Source organism: Protopterus annectens, chromosome 5.part0 (assembly GCF_019279795.1).
Source record: "Protopterus annectens isolate FY-2018-M chromosome 5.part0, PAN1.0, whole genome shotgun sequence".
In the NCBI taxonomy this organism is placed as follows: domain Eukaryota; kingdom Metazoa; phylum Chordata; order Ceratodontiformes; family Protopteridae; genus Protopterus; species Protopterus annectens.
Window position 1 is genome coordinate 1,638,810,732 of NC_056735.1, and position 18,896 is coordinate 1,638,829,627.

General features: G+C 38.0%; 1 protein-coding gene across 1 annotated transcript in view; it reads left to right on the forward strand.

Moving 5' to 3' along the window:
* The window catches only part of SYNJ1 (synaptojanin 1), a 2,168,218-nt gene that overhangs the window by 1,111,078 nt on the left and 1,038,244 nt on the right, over nt 1-18,896 (forward strand). Inside the window, exons 16-17 of the mRNA XM_044071423.1 lie at nt 1,738-1,878; nt 3,726-3,918. Of these exons, the coding sequence (XP_043927358.1) occupies nt 1,738-1,878; nt 3,726-3,918 (334 nt within the window). The remainder of the gene's footprint in view (nt 1-1,737; nt 1,879-3,725; nt 3,919-18,896) is intronic.

Sequence of the window (18,896 nt, forward strand, 5' to 3'; positions counted from 1 at the left end):
TTGATAGCTACCATGCAATTTTGATTAGTGTTTTTGATGAACTGAATTCATGAAATAATTATTTGGAGAACTGCACTTATATTGTCTTGTGATGAAGCTGTGATGATTGTGTAATTTGTGTTGCATTCAGTGTATTTGTAAGACTTGTAGACTGTTGTTTGGCTTTCCTGCATTGGTCCAAAAGAAAGTTTATCCTTGAATTTACATGGAGCTGTTGCATCTTTAAAGACTGCAAAAAATGAAAGTAAATTTGGTTGATGTAGATCCATTAGATGACATGAAATGGAAAATGGGACTTGTAATGGTGGATGAGATTTCCCAAACGGGAGTAGATCTTTTCTTAAAGATGGCTCATATCAATCTTCTGCATTTTCTAGAAAGTCCACAAAAGAATTACAAACTAACAAAAACGTACTGTGTTATTTTTAAGGAATGGTTTCCATGACTTAAATGATAGTGTCCTCCTTATGTTTACAAACAAGTGTATCTGCTCTACCTTATAGATGTCAACAAGGATTTAAGAACATCTTAGAAGACAGGATTATGCTGAATGAAAGATAAATATTAGATTATGTATCATTTTGCATATTGTGTTTAGGATTAATTATCTCCATGTTTCATTTATTTCAGGCAGAGTTTATACTTGTACATGGAATACTTGGGGCTTTGCTTGCAGAAATATGAGATGGCAGATAGCAGCTGATAAAATTTATGTGCCACGTTGACGTGTTTTGAGTAACACTCTTTCTCCCTTTAACAACCCATTTTTGCAACAAGTATGCGTGGTTTAGATAATGTAGTTACTCTGATAATCAGAAGGCTTTGTTGTTGCTGGTATTTTTTTTCTGTGTTCTGGTTGCTGTGTCCTGACAGCCATCAAGCCTCACCTAAATGGGTCTGTGTCAGTTATTTTCTTTGTACTAGGTATCCCTAGCATAAATGGGAATCAAGAAAGACCATTATTCAGACAGTCAGGAGAGTGATTTATGCCCTCTCCAGCATTCTGGCAATGATGGCATATGGTATAGGCCCTCTCCCCTTCCCTGGGTAGGGAATGAGTGAGCTGCCTCACTTGGAGGACACCATACCCTTATTGTATGCATGCATCCTCCTGTACACCCACAGTGAAGGCTACTTCATATACAGTTTGATAACCGAATGCTTGCCCCAGGGTTGATTTGTGCTGTGCAGACCCTTCACTAAGAAATTTCAGCATAGGATGCCCTCTCCCGTCATCATCCCCAGGATAGGCATGCTGTTCATTCTCATGCTAGCCCCATCAGATGCCCAAACCCCATCAGCGGTTTATTCCTGTATGCAGCAGAGATGGCTGTGTTGTTGCTATTGAAAGCAGATTAAAACTTAGCATTTGTATGACGCTGTGACTGTCAGTAAATATAGTATGAGGTGTCTGTAAGTTCCATGTTTCTTGTCTGGTGAATGCTTTTTTTTGTGCCTATTTCGGTTTGGTTTTCGAAGTTCAGCAGTAGAGTACACTTTTAACTTCTCTCATACATAATGAGCAGTGAGGCTGCCCAAGGCTGTATAGGTGCTAATGTTGTACTTCATAGTGAGCATTTATTGTCTTGGAAAAGGAATGCATTAAAACTGTTATCTATTTGTTACTATTTCAGTTTACATCAGCTTAGTGCATTTACTTGTTACATTCATCATTATCTTTAACTTTACTGCTTTTCAGAATATTTAAGAGTTCTGAGAATATTTTTTATGCCTTAGTACTACCAACCAGAAGCTGTGGGCCACTGAACTGCAGAAGGCTGTTTCCAGAGATTGCAAGTATGTGTTGTTGGCATCTGAGCAATTAGTGGGGGTCTGCCTGTTTGTCTTCATCAGACCACAACATGCACCATATATAAGGTCAGTTTAAATTATTTTTCTTAAAATTTCACTCTGTTGTCTTTGTTTAAGTTGGCAAATCTTTGTATAAGGATGGACAGTGATTCAAATTGTATGAGGCTAATGGTATTATGCCATGTCTAACCATCATTCATTCACCATTAAACCATAAATGTCATAAATGCATTTTTTTGCAAAATCTATTTAAATTCAAATGCTGATAAAAAACTCCATCTTATTTTAAATCACTTTTTCTAGCTAGGCCTAAGGTGGTTGCAAGCTAAATAGGATAGACAAAACTTTCCTATCCCCAGCAACAATTTCCATTTAATCTGTATGATCCCCAGGTGTTCTTTGACAAGGTAAGAGATGTAAACCTCCCTGTCCAAGGTTTGTTCTTGGGACTTCTCCTACAGGGTGAGGACCATGCCAGGCAATTTTCATTGGAGGCACCCAGATGAAGGCTGTCTTCAGAAGTCTTCACTTTATCACAGAGAATGAGTCTGGCTATCCCAAGAAGGAATTTCTTCCCCGCTACTCATATCCAGATTGTTGTCCTCTTCATTCATTACTAATATGCTCATCATCATAGGTGAGGTTGACTATATGGAGCAACTGGTAAATTGAGAGTTTCTTCCTGTGTATCATATATTCCTTTACCGCTGTAGTCTGTTACTGTTACAGTGTAGATGGCACTACTACCTCTCTACCCACCCACTGTTCATTCTCCCGATCCCGTCTGCTTTCACTCTTGAACAAGACTCTTAAGATTCCTAAAACTCAACACAAGATACTTCCTCCCCTCAACTGCAAAGAGCACTCCACTCTTTTGTGGGAAAGTACCAGTTTTGTTTTGTTGGTGCTGATTTTCATCCCAGTTGCTTCATACACAGCACTAAATCTCCCCATAGTATGTGAGGTAACCTGAAGCTTAGAGGACATCATCACATGCAGACAATAAAGATACACTTGTCATATTCCCAAGATGAATAATTACTAAACCTTGGTTGCAGTCTGATGTTCTGTCAGTGAAGATCACAAGAGAGGGAAATAAGGCACACCATTGGTGGAGCACTGTGCATGTCATGGATATATGCAGTTTAATGCTAAGAATATAGACACAGCTCTTTTCAAATTCAGGAGTTGAATGGAATTCAACCATGGCCATCTGACCCTGTACCATTGCACTGCCTTCCACAAGACATTGCTGGGTATGCAGTCATATGCCTTCTCCCATCCTGCATGACCCAAGATTAGATGTTAATGGCACGTTTCTAGTCCTCTGATTCCTTTGCCTTGCTAACATTAACCAAGAGGAACATGATACTTCACCAGAGTCTTAGTGTCTTTATTTTTAGTACTCTGTATTGTGGGGAGGATGTTCAGAAGTGTCTGAAATGATAGTAGAAGTCTCTAATTTTTCTTTCCAAAACTTGAATTCAGTTCATAACACAATTTTCTGTTTTCTAATGGAATTCACTTTAGCATTTCATATTGCTGACTGGTATACTTGTATAGTATATATGTTCATTTTTATTTTCCTTTGGTCTCCCATCTTTCATTCTTTTATCGGAGGAGGCTTTTTGAATAGTGTTGGCTAATTTCACAACCTGCTTTTCCACTTTGATACAGATGTGAACAGTGGCAAGGTAAAGACTGTGTATGAAAAGTTTTGAACTAGTTTTTACAATTTTAAAGCTGGATTTTAATTAGGCCCTGTGACTTGAATGTTATATATTTAGATGCCTAGATAAAGCACACTGTTAAGCTGGCTAGGTTCAATATTTATAGAACCAGTGCTTTTAAGACAGTACTGAAACATGACATAATATTAAGTATGCCCATAACAAATTTTTAATGTTTTCCAGAGATGTGGCTGTTGACACTGTGAAGACAGGTATGGGAGGAGCTACAGGCAATAAAGGTGCTGTGTCCATTCGGATGCTTTTTCACACAACTAGTCTTTGTTTTGTATGTGCCCATTTTGCTGCTGGTCAGTCACAAGTCAAAGAGAGAAATGAAGATTACATGGAGATAGTTCGTAAACTCAGTTTTCCTATGGTATGTATTTTATGATTTGTTAATTTAATAGGAAATAGGAAGAGCCTGGGTGCTGATTTGCCTCTAAGAGTCTGGATGATGCTCTGTGTTATTGAAGTGTGTTGACAAAGTTGTAGATGCACAAATGCACTCTGTACTTTCTTGTGTTGTAACCCTTAGAGGGAAGAAACAATTCAAAAATTATATTAAAAGAGAAAGAAGTTCAACATTTCCACCATTAGAGTTCGGTATTATATGAAATAAAACAAAAGAAATAGCAGGTGATTTTGAAAGCTCTCCAGTTTTGAGCTATAATAATGATACTAACAAAATAAAGAATGTTATTGATGCTAAATGGGATTAATTTTCATATTTTAATTAATTTACAGTCATCTTGGGGGATAAGCCTAATTTTGTTTGTAAAGGAACATTAATATTAAGGAAAGGTTGAAGAGAGATACCAGTCATGATAATAGTAGTAATACTAATAATACTGAATCAGAATTTATAAATGTGGCTGTTTCAATCAGTGTAGCTGTGTCCAAGAAGGTAATTCATTTTGATAAAAAAAAATATATATAGGATCAGCATTTTAATTTTGATAAGTCGGGGAGTGATATATTTTACAAGATGTGGATTCTTTAAAGCTTATATTAGAACATTGAGAGAGCTTTAAGGAAAATATTTTATGAATACTATTGGGGTATGTCTAAAAGTAACAAGAGCAAATCTTTATACATATTAATTTGTTTACATTAAAAAAATATTTCACAGTAGTGGAAGAAGTTCAGTATACTCCAATGGGTGGTTCCTGGAAGCTAAAATTTTAATATAAGGAATTAATTTGTCAGCGTAGGTTTAATGCTTAAATTTTCCCTGTTTTTTGTTAATAGCATTTCAATAAGCAGTATTTTAAAGTTGCATGCTACAAAGCTGTGACTGATCATAACAGTATTTTATAAATATATTTTTGAATGTATTTTTAGAGTGCTTCCAGTGTACAAATTTTTACAGTATAATATAGAGTTGTTTATATATGACTGTTTTAACAAAATTGTTTTATGTGACTGTATAGTATAGTTGATGTAACCTGATTTAATTGTTTGAATACATGTGATTGTACTATGTAAAGGGTTTATTTGTGAATAGCATCAGTTCTGAAGAAGTCCCATTTATTGTAGAACAAAAGTGCTAAACTTATTAAATTTGTGTGGTGATCCTGGTCCCTATTTGAGCACAGTTTCTGTGGTTTCATGCGAGAGTCAGTTGTACCATACTCCAACACTATAAGTTGTGTTATGTCCACTTGTCAGTCACTCCTGTGTAAATCTTAATAATGTGCAAGATTTGTGCCTAATTTAATAAAATAAGAGTAAATATATATATATATATATATATATATATATATATATATATGTATATATATATATATATATATGTATGTATATATATATATGTGTTGTAAAGTCAAGGGAGTGAAGTAAAGATAGGGTAGTTTTGGCTTCCACAGTGATGTACATAAGGATGCCTGCCAAAGTGTGAAGGAAGCAAGGGATCTGATAAGGCTTCCATAGTTATGTACATAAAGATGTCTGCCAAAGTGTGAAAGAAGCAAGTCCTGAACACCGGTAATGAGTCATTCTTTAACAAATTACTTTACATACAAAAGTTGATAACTACCTTTTTAAGGTGTCCAGTGTATGGTAAAGACAGGTGAATTTTTCTGAAGGTAGATTGCAAATGTTGGAGGTGTGATGGGGAAGAAAGAGGTAATCGGGAACATATTTTTGGGAGTGTAATGATTTAAACATGAAACCATGCAGAACAAAGCGCCACTGAGGATCTAAAATGGTAAAATCAAGAATTTTAATAAGATTGAATGCTTTCTTCTCCCTATGAAGTCTCCATAGAGAGATGAAAGCGCTCAATCTTGTTGTTGCAATTCTTGATTTTCCCATTTTGGATCCTCACTGGCATTTTTTCTGCATGGTTCTTGGTTTATACTAATTACGCAACACTATTTCTACAGTTAGACCTTAAAAATTTCCTGCAGACTACTCTGTCAGAAATACTGGGTTAGCAAATTGGTGTAACTAAGGAAGTGATTTTTTGAGCTGTAATACAGGATCTGAATTGCCTAGATGTAATAAGGCCTGCCTGAGTTTAACTCTGGTGTCAATTACTAGAAAATGAAAATCAAAGTCTATGCCAACCTTATTAAGAAGTATTGACTATAGTAACAGAGATAAAAGAAATGGAAGTGTGATCTTTAGAAAAGGGTAGGAGCAAATTGCATAGAAAAAGGGGAATGTGGGAACAGTATATGCGGAATGATGTTTTGGAGGAAGAATGAAGTTTAAGGGAAGGCAGGAATTGATTTGAGCTATGCAGTGTTCAGTTGACAATCACTGTATACAGGATTATATGTGCTGTATAATGTTTGCAGTTGAAAATATGCCAATATGGTTTGATTTCATTTATACAAATGTATAATTGCTTTGTAATACATGATAGTTCAATAAAGTTTTTTTATTTTTTTTTTAAAGTAGTGTGTGCAGTCCCATAATTGCAGACCTATACATGTAGTCAGTATTATGGAGGCCCACTCCTCCTAATGAGTGAGGGATATGTATTTTGTTATGCATTGATCTGATGTTGTCTTTTTCATCCATTCCTCAACTGATGGGTCTCAGATTCAGCCTAGGGTCTGACTTCAGCCATTTCTATAGACTTTGGCTCTGTAGCTTGAACTCCTCCCCCTACTCACTGTCCTCTTTAGCCTTCATAAATGCTTCTCCAAAGTGTACCTTTTGGTGGTATTTCTATTGCATTTGCTTTGCTTCACATTTCTCTATAAATTATTTTTGAGTCACAAGTGAATTGTTTGTTTTGTATTTTTCCTTTACTTTATCTACACACCTTTGTTTTGTATTTTTCTTTTACTTTATCTGCACACCTACTAAGTTTTTCTGCTTGATATCTTTAGGTCATTCTATTGGAAATATTGTATAATAAATCCTGGTCTTTTTTAATACTATGTCTTGCTTTTCCCACATCTATCTTTTTAAAGATTTTTTTGACAATCTATTCCCCTTTCTGTATTCTTCTAACAATTATGCCTCTTGTCTTAGTTGCTTTATAGTTTTTTCTATTTGATGCTTCCTTGATGGCATTTTACTTGTTCCCTTCCTTTCATTTTCTACTCTACATTTTTGTGGTAACACTTCATCAGTTATTAGTTTAGCTCCACAGTATTATATCATATTTATTTCTGTTATTTCAGATGATTTTTTTAATTAGTCCTGTTTACTGTATTCTTCTGTTTTACTTTCTTCTAACATGTTGGATCTTGTTTATTTTCTGTAATCTTTTTTCATCTATCTTGATATTAATATCTGTCGCTGTTAAGTCAAGTAGGTCTTTTTTTACATCGTTTTATTTTGGACTCTGAGCATCTTCTTTCATCTCTAGTTCTTTCTCTTTCCCTTGCTGTGCAGTTCTAACTAGACTTTCATGCAAGTCTTTTACAGAAGGTTCCAGAACATCATCCTGTGACGTATATTCTTCAGATGAATTGTGCTCCATTTGAGGCCTTATTGGCCCATCATGTTGCAATATTACCTGTGTCAGAATTTCCACAGTTTCCTGCACTTTTCCTTGCTGTGTAATTCTAACTGTATATTCATACAAGTCCTGTACAGAAGGCTCCAGAACATTGCCCTGTGCATCATTTCCAGAGGCATCCTGCTCCATCTGGGGATTTATTGGCCCATCATATAGTGATGATGCCTGTGTCAGAGTTTTCACACTAAATCCTTCACTTTGCAAATGGTCTATCCCATCTGTTTCTATTTAATTTCTGCCTTGCTAAACAACTTTTTTACATCCCCCTTTATGATCTTATTTTTATGTATCATGAGGCCTACCAATCTGGGTGTCTTTTCCTGCATCTCTCTTCAGATATCTTTGGAGGTGCATTTTTTGTATTGGTTAGTTTGGCTTTCTTCTCTGCATAGATATCATACCATATGAAATATTCTTTTCTTGTCCATCCATTGACCTCTGTTTTTGTTATTTATATTTTCTGACTTCCTCTGTTGCTTCCTTTTCCAGGTATCCCTGCATTTCTTCATCTAGATATTTTTTCTGATTTTTTTTTTATTAAGGATCTTAACTTGTACAGTTTTTCTTGCACAAACATTTTCTTTCCTTTATTTTCTCTATTACTCTTGCTACATGTCCATTCTCTGAATTTTTTCCATAATATTAGTAATACACCGTCTCTTCTTTATTCTCAACAGTCCACTTTATTTTCTCTGTTCTTCATGCTTGGCCTGTCAGTTTATTTTTTGTGGACTACTACTTAATTTTATCATGCATGTACTGTGTTTAATTTCTCTAAGTCTTTTGGATTTCTAATGCCATGATAAGAATGGACCCCATTCCTAAGTCAAAGTATGATTAAAGTTTGTAAAATTAGTATTATTTCAGTCTTAGATGTTAGCCAAAAGTGCCCATTGCAGTCCCCACAGTGTGCTCAGAACTGACTCCTCTTGAAATTCATATGGAGTTTCATGTAGTGGAAGTATATTTAAATATGACTGTGAATTCTTCCTTATGAGACCTATTCCTCCTACTACTATTGAAACCGTCTGGGTATCCTTCTTCCACAATGCCCTTATTTCTGCCTGCAAATCCTGGTATTTTATGTCTGTGTCTCTCTGTATGCAAGACAGTGCAATCACTGGGTATAGCAATTTTGTTGATCAATGCTACTTTTTCTTCTATTTATGGCCTAATATATCTGGTTTTATCGCATCTATTTTTTTAACTGTTGGTAAAGGGTGATCCCATGTGATATAAATGTCATCATTCTCTATAATGTTTTGTGACTCATGTTTCCAGTGTTTCTCAGCCTATTCAATATTGTAATGTTTGCATAATCCCCAGTGCAACACTCTTGCCACATAATTATACCTTTCAGTATACAGACCCTCTGCCATTAGTGTATTATACCTGGCAACAAGATGTGTGGCTGTTTCCAGTTCTGTTTTATAGAACCTGCATTTGTACATTTCTCCCATAAGTTCAATGGACGTTGTAAATCAGTATGTACCTAGTTCGCTATCCTGGGCCGAAAATAACATTTCAGCTTTTGGTTTAAATTCACCACTCTTTAGTCATTCCTGCTTCATATTCTGATCGACACAAGGTTTTTCCAGGTGTTTTCTGTACTTGCAACTATATTTATGCATTTTCCACGTTTTTTGCCTTCTCATCTGATCCTTCTCGTATTCTTTCATTTTTTGGCACATTCAGTTGCTGCCTGATTTTTGTCTACTTCTGGTTTGATTTCCATTCCTGTTTGTATGCTTCTGCTAAATTAAGCATGGAAGTCTTCCTAGAGTTGTTCTCCTCGTGTTTTACAACTTTCACTATGTTTGGATCTGGTGAAGTCAGCAGATATGTCTGCATTCTTACGATTGTACATTTAATCAATTTCAAGGAGGCCCATACCTCCTCCAGAACAAGGAATTGTATCTTCTTGGTATACACTGATTTTTATATACCATTTGATGAGAGAAATATTTTTCTTGGTTTCCTGTGCAACTGATCCAGTACTTTTTGGAGTCACTCAGTCACCCTAAGACTGTAAGTTAGAACAGGAAGAGTAAAACTGGTTTGTAGCTTGTACTTTGTTCCTAGATGTCAGGGCTGTTTTCAGTATTAATTTTATTCTTCTAAAATATTCCTTACTGTGTTTTGTTAGCATTTGTTCATGTTTCATTGTCCATCCTTCATCAATTCCCAGATATTTATACACTCCCTCCTGCTCAAGTTCCTTTATATCACATTCCTTACCCAGACTGATAGTTTTGTGGTGCTGCAGCTTTCCTGCTTTAAATGTTGATTTTGCACATTTATCAAGAGCAAATGATATTCTTCTCTCATCTGAGAAAATTTTGACCACTTGCAGTTGTGCTTCTAGCTCATCTGATGAACTACACAGATTTAAATCTTCCACAAAAAAAGAAGTCTTTACACTTTGTTGTTTTCGGGAAGCCCAATTGTAACCATGACTTAATCTGTTAAGTAGACAACTTAATGGTTTAAGGGCAAGACAAAAGACCAGAAGCGACAGAGTTAATTTGGAATATCCCCCTTTGAATTTTTATCCCTGGGATAATAATTTGTCCATTGTCATGGCTTAGCTGCAAAGTGATTATCATTGTTTATTGGTCACTGTAATGTAATTAATTAATGGAGGGTGTATCTTATACATCTGTAAGCACTCCTTTATCCATGAACAAGGGATGCTGTTAAATGTGTTTTGTAATCTATCTTTGCTATACTTAGATTCTTCCCTTTTTTACAATTCTCCATTATGACTTTATTTAACAACAAATAATCCTTTGTTCTGTATAACTTTATGTTACCCTTTTGTTCTATTGCCATGATTAAGTTTTTTTCTAAATGACTATAAACTTTTGTCGGCATTAATTCCAGTGTATAGCTTATTTATCATCTGAACGCAAGTTATTGATGTATAGTTTTTAGGTTAGCTTGCAGGCTCAGTCTTAAAGAGGAATATCATCTTTCCTGTTGTTAACCAGGTTGGTATCTGTGTGGGATGTAAGTAGTTCTTATCTGGGGCTAAATTTTCATGTACAGATGTTAATCCTTTTAGCCACAAGTTAGGTTTTGCATCTGGGCCTAGAGTTTTCCACTTAGGAGCTTTTCTTAATTTTGTTTCATTTCCTCTAGCTGTTACTTCATTCCATTTCATATCCTGTACATTTGAACTTCTTAATGTTACTTTTACTTTTTCTATGCATTCAACATCTTTGTTCCACAGGGTTTTCATAGAGATTTCTCCAAAATGCTTTAATTCTTCTTTCTTTGGTGGTGGTTCTTTTCCTTCTGCTTTGTTTCCCAATTCTCTTTAAAACTTTTTGGGGTCATCAATAAATTGCTTATTTTGTACTTTTCCCTTATATTTATCTGCATGTCTTCTAAGTTTTTTTTCTGCCTGTACTGATATTTTTAGTTTAGCATTTGCACTTTTGTACAATACAACCTGATCTGTTTGGATTCTGAGTGTTGCTTTTATCATTTCTGTCTTTTGAAGAGTTTTTGTTGATCTGTTCCCTCTTCTGTATTCTAATACACTTCTTGTGTTAACTGCTTCATAGTTTTCTCTGTTCAATGCTTCCATGATGGCATTTGATTTTTTCCCTTCCTTTCATGTATGGGTCTATGTTTTTGTGGTAAGCCTTTATCTGTTATTAATTTATTTGCACAATAATGTTTCCTCTCTACTTCTTTTATATCACGTAAATTTCTGTTAATAGTCTTGATTAACGTGTACATTAGTTTTGTCAGACTTCTAACATTTTGGGTCTTATTGGCTTTCTGTAAGCTATTTCTTTCATCGATCTTAATACGTCTATCCATCTCTGTTAAATAAAGCAACTCTTCCTTTAGATCATTTTCTTCTAAACTGAGGGCATATTTTTTGTTCTCCTTTTCCTGCGGGCATTTTACAGAAACTTCCAGAACATCTTCCTGCAACATATACTCTTCATCTGCATCCTGTGTCTTCTGTTGTTCTCTCATATAGGAACTCACTGGCTTATAACTTCACAATATCGATTGCATCAGAGTTACCATTGTTTCCTGCTTCTCCACTTGCTGTGCAGCACCAGTTGAACTTTTGTACTGGTTCCAGAGTGTCTTCGTGTGGCAAATGATTAGATGCTTCCTTTTCCACCTGTTACTCCTGTACTTTGCAGGTAATCCAAAACTTCAGTTTCTGTTTCTTTAACTTCTCCATTACTGATTCTCTTTTCTACTTTCCCAGTTTGTTTTGTATTGCGAAATTTTCCATGTATGGATGCCTTTGCCTATATTTCTGTTCAAATATATTGGGTGTTGCTTTTTGTATTGATTAGTTTTGCTTTCTCTTTTGCTTAAGTATTGAACCATATTAAATCTTTTTTTCTTTCCCATGCCCATATTTCTTCTTCATATGTGTCCCGCTCCACCTGTTTCTCCTTACTTTGGGGACTTAATGTGCCATCATGCTGTGATATAACCTGTGACAGAATTTCTACTCCACATCCTTCACTCTGCAGGTATTCTGTAACTTCAGCTTTTATTTGCTTAACTTCTACTTGACTAATCCTCTGTTCTATGATCCCCCTTTATAGTCTCATTTTTGTATTGAGAAATTTTCCATGTCTGTGTGCCTTTGCCAGTGTTTGTCTTCAAATATCTTTGGGGTTGCTTTTTTGTATTGATTAGTTTTGCTTTCTGCTTTGCATAAATATTGCACCACATCTCTCACTCAGTCTCTCTCTCTTTCTCTTTCCCATGTCCATGTTTCTTTTTTATACCTTTCAAAAATCTGTAGGTTTTGTTCATCATATTTTTGCACTTTCTCTGTTGCTTTTTTTCCCCAAACAGCCCAAAGTTTCTTGGTCTATATAATGTTTTTTATGGATCTTTTGTATTAATGAACACAAATTTGCATTTGAAGCTTCTGACAGTTTTTCTTGTGCAAGTACTTTTCACCCAGCTGTCTCTTATTTTTTAACTTGCAATATAAAATATAGTTATATATTAGTGTTGTCGTGGTGAGATATTGTAAAAATAGGTTCCATCTCATGAAGGTACTCACTAAGACTTGAGGATGAATTACTTTTCAGCAATACTACTCACTTTGCTTGTTGATTTTTATCATCTCTCCATGTGGTCCCTTTTTAATTTCTCCAAAACTTTTGGGTATCTAATACCATGATGGGAATGGACCCCATTCCTTAGTCGAAGTATGATTAAAGTTCATGAAATTAGAATTGTTTCAATCTTTGATGTCAGCCCAAAGTGCTCTTCGCAGCACCCACAGTGTGCCCAGTAATGACTCCTGCAATTCTTATGGGGTTACATGGATTGGTAACGTATCTAAATACGATTGTAGATTATTTTTTTATAAGACCCATTGCTCCTACTACTATTGGAACTGTCTGAATAGCTTTCTTCCACATTGCTCTCGTTTCTGCCTGCAGATCCTGGTATTTTATGACTTTGTGTCCCTCTGTACGCAAGACACTGTAGTCACTGGGTGTGGCAATTTCAATGATCAGTGCTACTTTTGTCTTCTTTTCTTGGGCCACTATATCCGGTTTTCTAGCCTCTATCTTTTGAACTGTTGATAATGGGTGATCCCATGTGATATAAACTTCATCATTTTCTATGATGCTTTGTGGCTCATGTTTCCAGTGTTTTTCAGCCACTTCAATACCATAATGTTTACACTGAAAGGCATAATAATGTGGTGAGACTGTTGTACTGGGGATTTTGCACAGTCTTTCTGCCATTAATGTGTCGCAACCAGCAACAAGATGTGTGACTGTTTCCAATTTGGTTTTACAAAACCTACATTTGTCTGTTTCTCCCACTTGTTCAATGGACTTTGTAAACCAGTGTGTATGTAGCCTACTGTCTTGGGCTGCCAAAATTAACCTTTCATCTCTTGGTTTGAATTTGCCTCTCCTTAACCATTCCTGCTTTCGTTCCTGATCAACATGAGGTTCTTCCAGAAGTTTTTTATACTTACAACCATATTTATGCTTTTTCCACATTTCTTGCCTTCTCATCTGGTCTTTCACCTTATATTCTTTCTTTTGTGTTTTGGCACATTCAGTTCCTGCCTGATTTTTATCTACTTCTGGTTTGATTTCCATTCCTGCTTGACATCAATATGCTTCTAATAAATTAAGCAGAAAAGTCATAGGTTCATAGGTTTATACTAGGCTATCTGCCCTAAGGCATTTATAAGCCTAGCCCAAAGTTTTGTGGCTTACGCCACCCCTTATATGAAAAAATACTGTGCCCATTAGTTTGTTGTGCCTCTGTCCAGCAGTGACACACAGATGATTCCCGGGGTAAACCTACGATCTCCCATCCACAGGTCAAGATTTCTCTTGAACAGAGCCAGTGAGGTGCTCTGCCTCACATGGACCGGGATTTTATTCCACAGCATAGGGAGTCTCTGAGTGATAAATCTATCCCTCCAGCACGTCCTATTTATATCTGTGCTAAGGTTTAAGTCGCTTGCTCTAGTGGTTTTGTTGGATTTGGATTTTTTGAGGTGGAGCATGTCCATTAATTCCGGGTTGGACATGGCCTTGTATGTCAGGCACATGTCACCTCTGAGCAGACGGTATGCGACTGAATAGAGCTGGAGTTTCTTCAATCTGGCAGCATATGACAGATTTTGGAGTCCCTTTATCCTTTTAGTGAGGAACTTTTGGGGTCTCTCCAATTGCTGCAGATGTCGGGTGAGATACATCCCGAATGGGGCATTGTACTCGATCATTGGTCTGATAAGTGAAGAGTACAGGGAACAATGACCTCACTAGATCTGGATGTGAATCCTTCATGATCAGGTGGGCAATGTAGAAGGTCTTTCTAACCACTTTAGCAACATGAGTGTCAAAAGAAAGGCCACTGTCAACCTGGGTCCCCAGGTCCCTGATAACCTCTTCTGTGCTTAGTGGATTGCCACCTATATGGTAGCTTGGGGTTACCTTGTTTTTCCCGAAGGGTATGACTATACATTTTTTGGCATTTAACTTCAGGCCATGGCTCTGGCACCAGCTATCTGTTTCCGTGAGTCCCTTCTGAAGGATATCCGTGTTCGATGCACTTTCCACTATGGGACCCAGTTTGCAGTCGTCTGCAAACTTTGTCAGCCAAAGTCCTCCCATGTTGGCCTGTACTTCTGAGAAGTAGATGCCGAACAATAGGGGCCAAGGACCGAGCCCTGTGGGACACCACTTGTGACCGGCTTGGAGTCTGACATAGCGCCAGCAACTCTAACCTTGTGGGTTCTGTCCTTAAGCCAGTTTGCAACCCATCTTGTGACATATGGGTTTACATTTAAGCTGGTAAGTTTTTCTACAATACCGAGTGGGGTATTGTGTCGAAAGCCTTTGCAAGGTCAAGGTAGGCTGTATGGACTGCCTTTCCTCATCAATGGCCTTGGTGACTGTTTCGAAGAAGTCGACCAAGTTCAAAAGGCATGATCTGCCCTTGACGAAGCCAAACTGGGTCGGGTCCAATGTCTTCAAGTCCCCTATATCTTTGTTTATGAGCTCCATTATGATCCTCTCCATAGCTTTGCAGACTAGACTTGTTAAGCTTATGGGGCGGTAATTACCAGGGTCCGTAGAGGCACCGCCTTTGTGGAGTGGGACCACAGTTGCCGTACGCCACTCCTTGGGCATGTATCCTGTGGTAAGGCTGAGATTAAACAGCTGCCTTATGTGCGGGTTTAATTCCTCATTTAGCTCGTGTAGCACACAGCCGGGGACACCATCCGGTCTCACTGATGCTGTGTTTTTAGCTTTAGAGAGAGCAGCTTTCACCTGCGCATTTGAGATGTCTGGGAGGCTACACTCCGCTGGGATAGTTATCTCTCCTTTAGTGGGGGAGAGGGGGGTGAAGTTTGCACTGAACCTGTCTGCCATTATGTTGGCAATGTCTGTGGGTTCAGTGATTTTTGTATCATTTTGGACTAATTCTGAGCATATCTGGGAGTTTCCACCCAGGTTCCTAACATAGCTGAAAAAGGCCTTATGATTGTCCTTTGAATCCATGGCAATTTTTCTCTCAAAATTGGCCTTAGTTGATTTTATGAGTGCTCGTATTTTTTTACTAATAATGATCAGGGGTGACTTCCCTTTTATGGATTTTGTTCTATCATGTAATAGCTTTCTCCTCTTATTGTAAAGTTTGTTGATGGCTGGGGTCCACCAGACTGGACGTTTGCCCTTTGTGGAAAGAGTCTTGGTTTTATTTGGGATTGCCTGATCCATGCAGTCCTGGAGGTGTTCATAGAAGGCATTTGTAAGGGCTTCCGCAGCTTGGGTTGTGGTTTCCACTGTCTCAGGGGCCTTGAAGGATACCACACCAGTCTTGAGTAGTGTGAAGTTTGCTTTAGAGAAGTTCTTCACTGTGGTCTTTTTTATTTGGGGTGGGGGCGGGATGTGGATTTCCAGTGAGATTAGTTTATGATCAGATCTCACCAATGAGGGATATACTTCCGATGTGGAGCATTTTGTCCCCATATTTGTGATAATGAGATCTAGTATATTTTCTCCTCTCGTGGGAACAGTGACTAGCTGTTCCATGGCATTTCAATTTATGAACTCCAGGAACCGTTGGGCTAGAAAGTTAGGGCTTGAGTAATGTTCCCAGTCTATATTCGGGTAGTTGAAGTCACCCAATATGATGGTGTTTGGAGATACATTTATACCCTCCAGTGTCTTCAGGAAGGCTGTGTGGGGTTCCTGAGTTTGAGAGGGTGGCCTGTAGCATGCTACAATTTGTAGAGCAGTTTTGCCTATGGTTAGTTGCACCTGGATGGTTTCCGAGCTTAGATGCGTTGCCACCAACCTGGAGGTGTGGGTATCCTTTATGAATATGGATACACCCCCCCCCTTTTGTGGTGTGGTCCGGGTTTTGGGGCCAGAACAAATGATATGAGGTAAAATCTAATAGTGCCGGGGTGCTCTCAGGAGCCTTGAACCAGGTTTCAGTTACAGCACAGACATCGTTGTTCTCCATACTGAGAAGAGCCTCGAGTGCGTGCATTTTGAGATTTAGACTTCTGGCATTGAGCAGCATTACCCTCAGTTTCTTCCCATTTTTGTTTTCTAGGGTGGTAGGTTTAGAATTTGAGCCTTGCCTAAAAAAGGCACTATGGGGGTGGCAAGAGCCTTAGCCAATATCCGGAATCCCAGAGGTGACAGGTGCAAGCCGTCCCTTGCGAAGCAGCGTGGCTTGTCAAGCATGTCATCCCAGGCAGACAGACACTGGATCCCCTTTGAATGACACCAGACATTAAGCCAATTGTTAAAGCTGATCATCTTGTCTCTATATTGTGCCATCATTCTTGGTGAAGGAAAGATACTGCTCAGGGTCAGGGTCATACCTGCCTGGGCTACATAATCAGAGAGCTCCTCTTTGTCTCTTTTCATGTAGTCCAGGGAGGTACGTCTCAGGTCGTTCACACCAGCATGGACAATGACTGTGTCATATTTGTACTTGCCGTGGAGTGACCCGAGTGCTTGTGTTATGTGGCGGATTCTAGCGCCCGATAGGCAGCTTACTGTGAACCTCTCCTTGTTCAGCCTGGTGAGTGGGACGTCAGTGTGTCTGACTATGGAGTCACCAATGACAAGTATGTTTGGTGTTGTATTTGGCCTTAAGGGCTGTGACTGCTTTGCACACTGATTTTGTGGTTTATGTGTTGCTTGTGGGGTGTTTTGAGGTAGCAGTTGTTTGGGTGTCTGCTTTGGAGGCCTCTGCTGTTTAGGTAAATTTTTACTCAGAGACTCCGAGTATGTCTTTGTGTGTTTATGTGTTTGATTCAGTGGTGTGGTAGCATTATGTGAGGCTGGTTTTGTGGTGTGTGTAGTTGCCTTCTCCTCCTGTCTGGTTTTGCCAGTCCTGAGTTGAGAGAGCTCAGCCTCCAGTTTTGCTAAATAGCTGCATATCTCGCAAGTATTTGTGTTATGTGGGAGGAGGAGAGGGTTGTCTGTGTACATGAGGCAGTTATAACATTGCCTCAAGATTCCCAGATTCACCAGCTGGACCAGAGAGGAGATTGACAACTGACCTTTGGACATGCTAGAATAATATTGGGAATTCTTTAATAATTGAAAACAAGGGCCAGTGGGGAGTGTGAGGGTGTAGTGCTTTTAATTTTTAGTGCTGACTTATATAATTGCTTTAGTGAGCAAGTGCCAGGTAACTTGAGTGCAATGTGTTACAAGTAACTAAATGCAAAAACGACAAACAGTAACTTTCTTTCAAGTGAAACAAGGAAATAAGTACAGTAAGCAATGCAGATATCACTAGTGATCCACAGAAGCTGAGAAGCGTATTAGGTGGAATTAGCATTCCAGGGAAATAACAAGCAAACAAACAACAAGCATATAAACAAAGCTAGATTCAGCAGGCCTGGATCTAGTCTATGCTACAGCAAACAAGGTGTACCAATTTCAGTAAGATACAGTTCAAATATTCAGGCACTATAAACCTTTAACCAGAAATTCCCAGCTCAGAAGGGCAGAGTCCAGCCTCTTCTCCCACAAGAGTGCAGACCACGAACCTTCTTAATGTAAAATAACTGGCCTGAAGCCCAAGTGCTTAAACCAGAACTAATTCTTCTCATGTTTCAAAACTTTCACTACATTTGGATCTTGTGAGGTCAGTAGATATGTGTGGAGTTCCACGATTGCAGATCTGTACATGTAATCAATTTCAAGGAGGCACAGCCATCCTTCAGAATGGGGAATATATAATCTTGGTGTACATTGATTTTTTATAAATCATTTGTTGAGCATAAAGCATATCCTTCTTGTTTTAATATCTAATCTATCCAGCATGTTTTGGGGCCAGTCAGTCACTCCAAAACTGTAAGTTAGGACAGGAAGAGCAAATTGGTTTATAGTTTGGATTTTGTTTCTGGATGTCAGTGCTGTTTTCAGGATTAATTTAAGTCTTCTAAAGTATTCCTTACTGAGTTTTATTCGCATTTGTTCACATTTTATTGCTTATCCTTCATCAGTTCCCAAGTATTTATGCACTCCCTCTTGCTCAGGTTCATTTATATCACATTCTTGTCCCAAACTGATGTTTTCCTGGTGCTGCAACTTTCCTACTTTAAAGGTTGCTTTTGCACATTTATCAAGACCAAATGACATTCTAATACATCTGAAAAAGTTTTGACAACCTGCAACTGTGCTTTCAGTTCCTCATCTGATGAGCTGTACAGTTTTAAATCATTGACAAAGAGAGGATGAAATGTCTTTGTTATTTTCTAGAAGCCAAATTGTAGCCATGGCCTAAGCTGTTAAGTAAATGGCCTAATGGGTTAATGGCAAGGCAGAATAGCAACAGTAACAGAGAGTCACGCCTGAATATCCCCC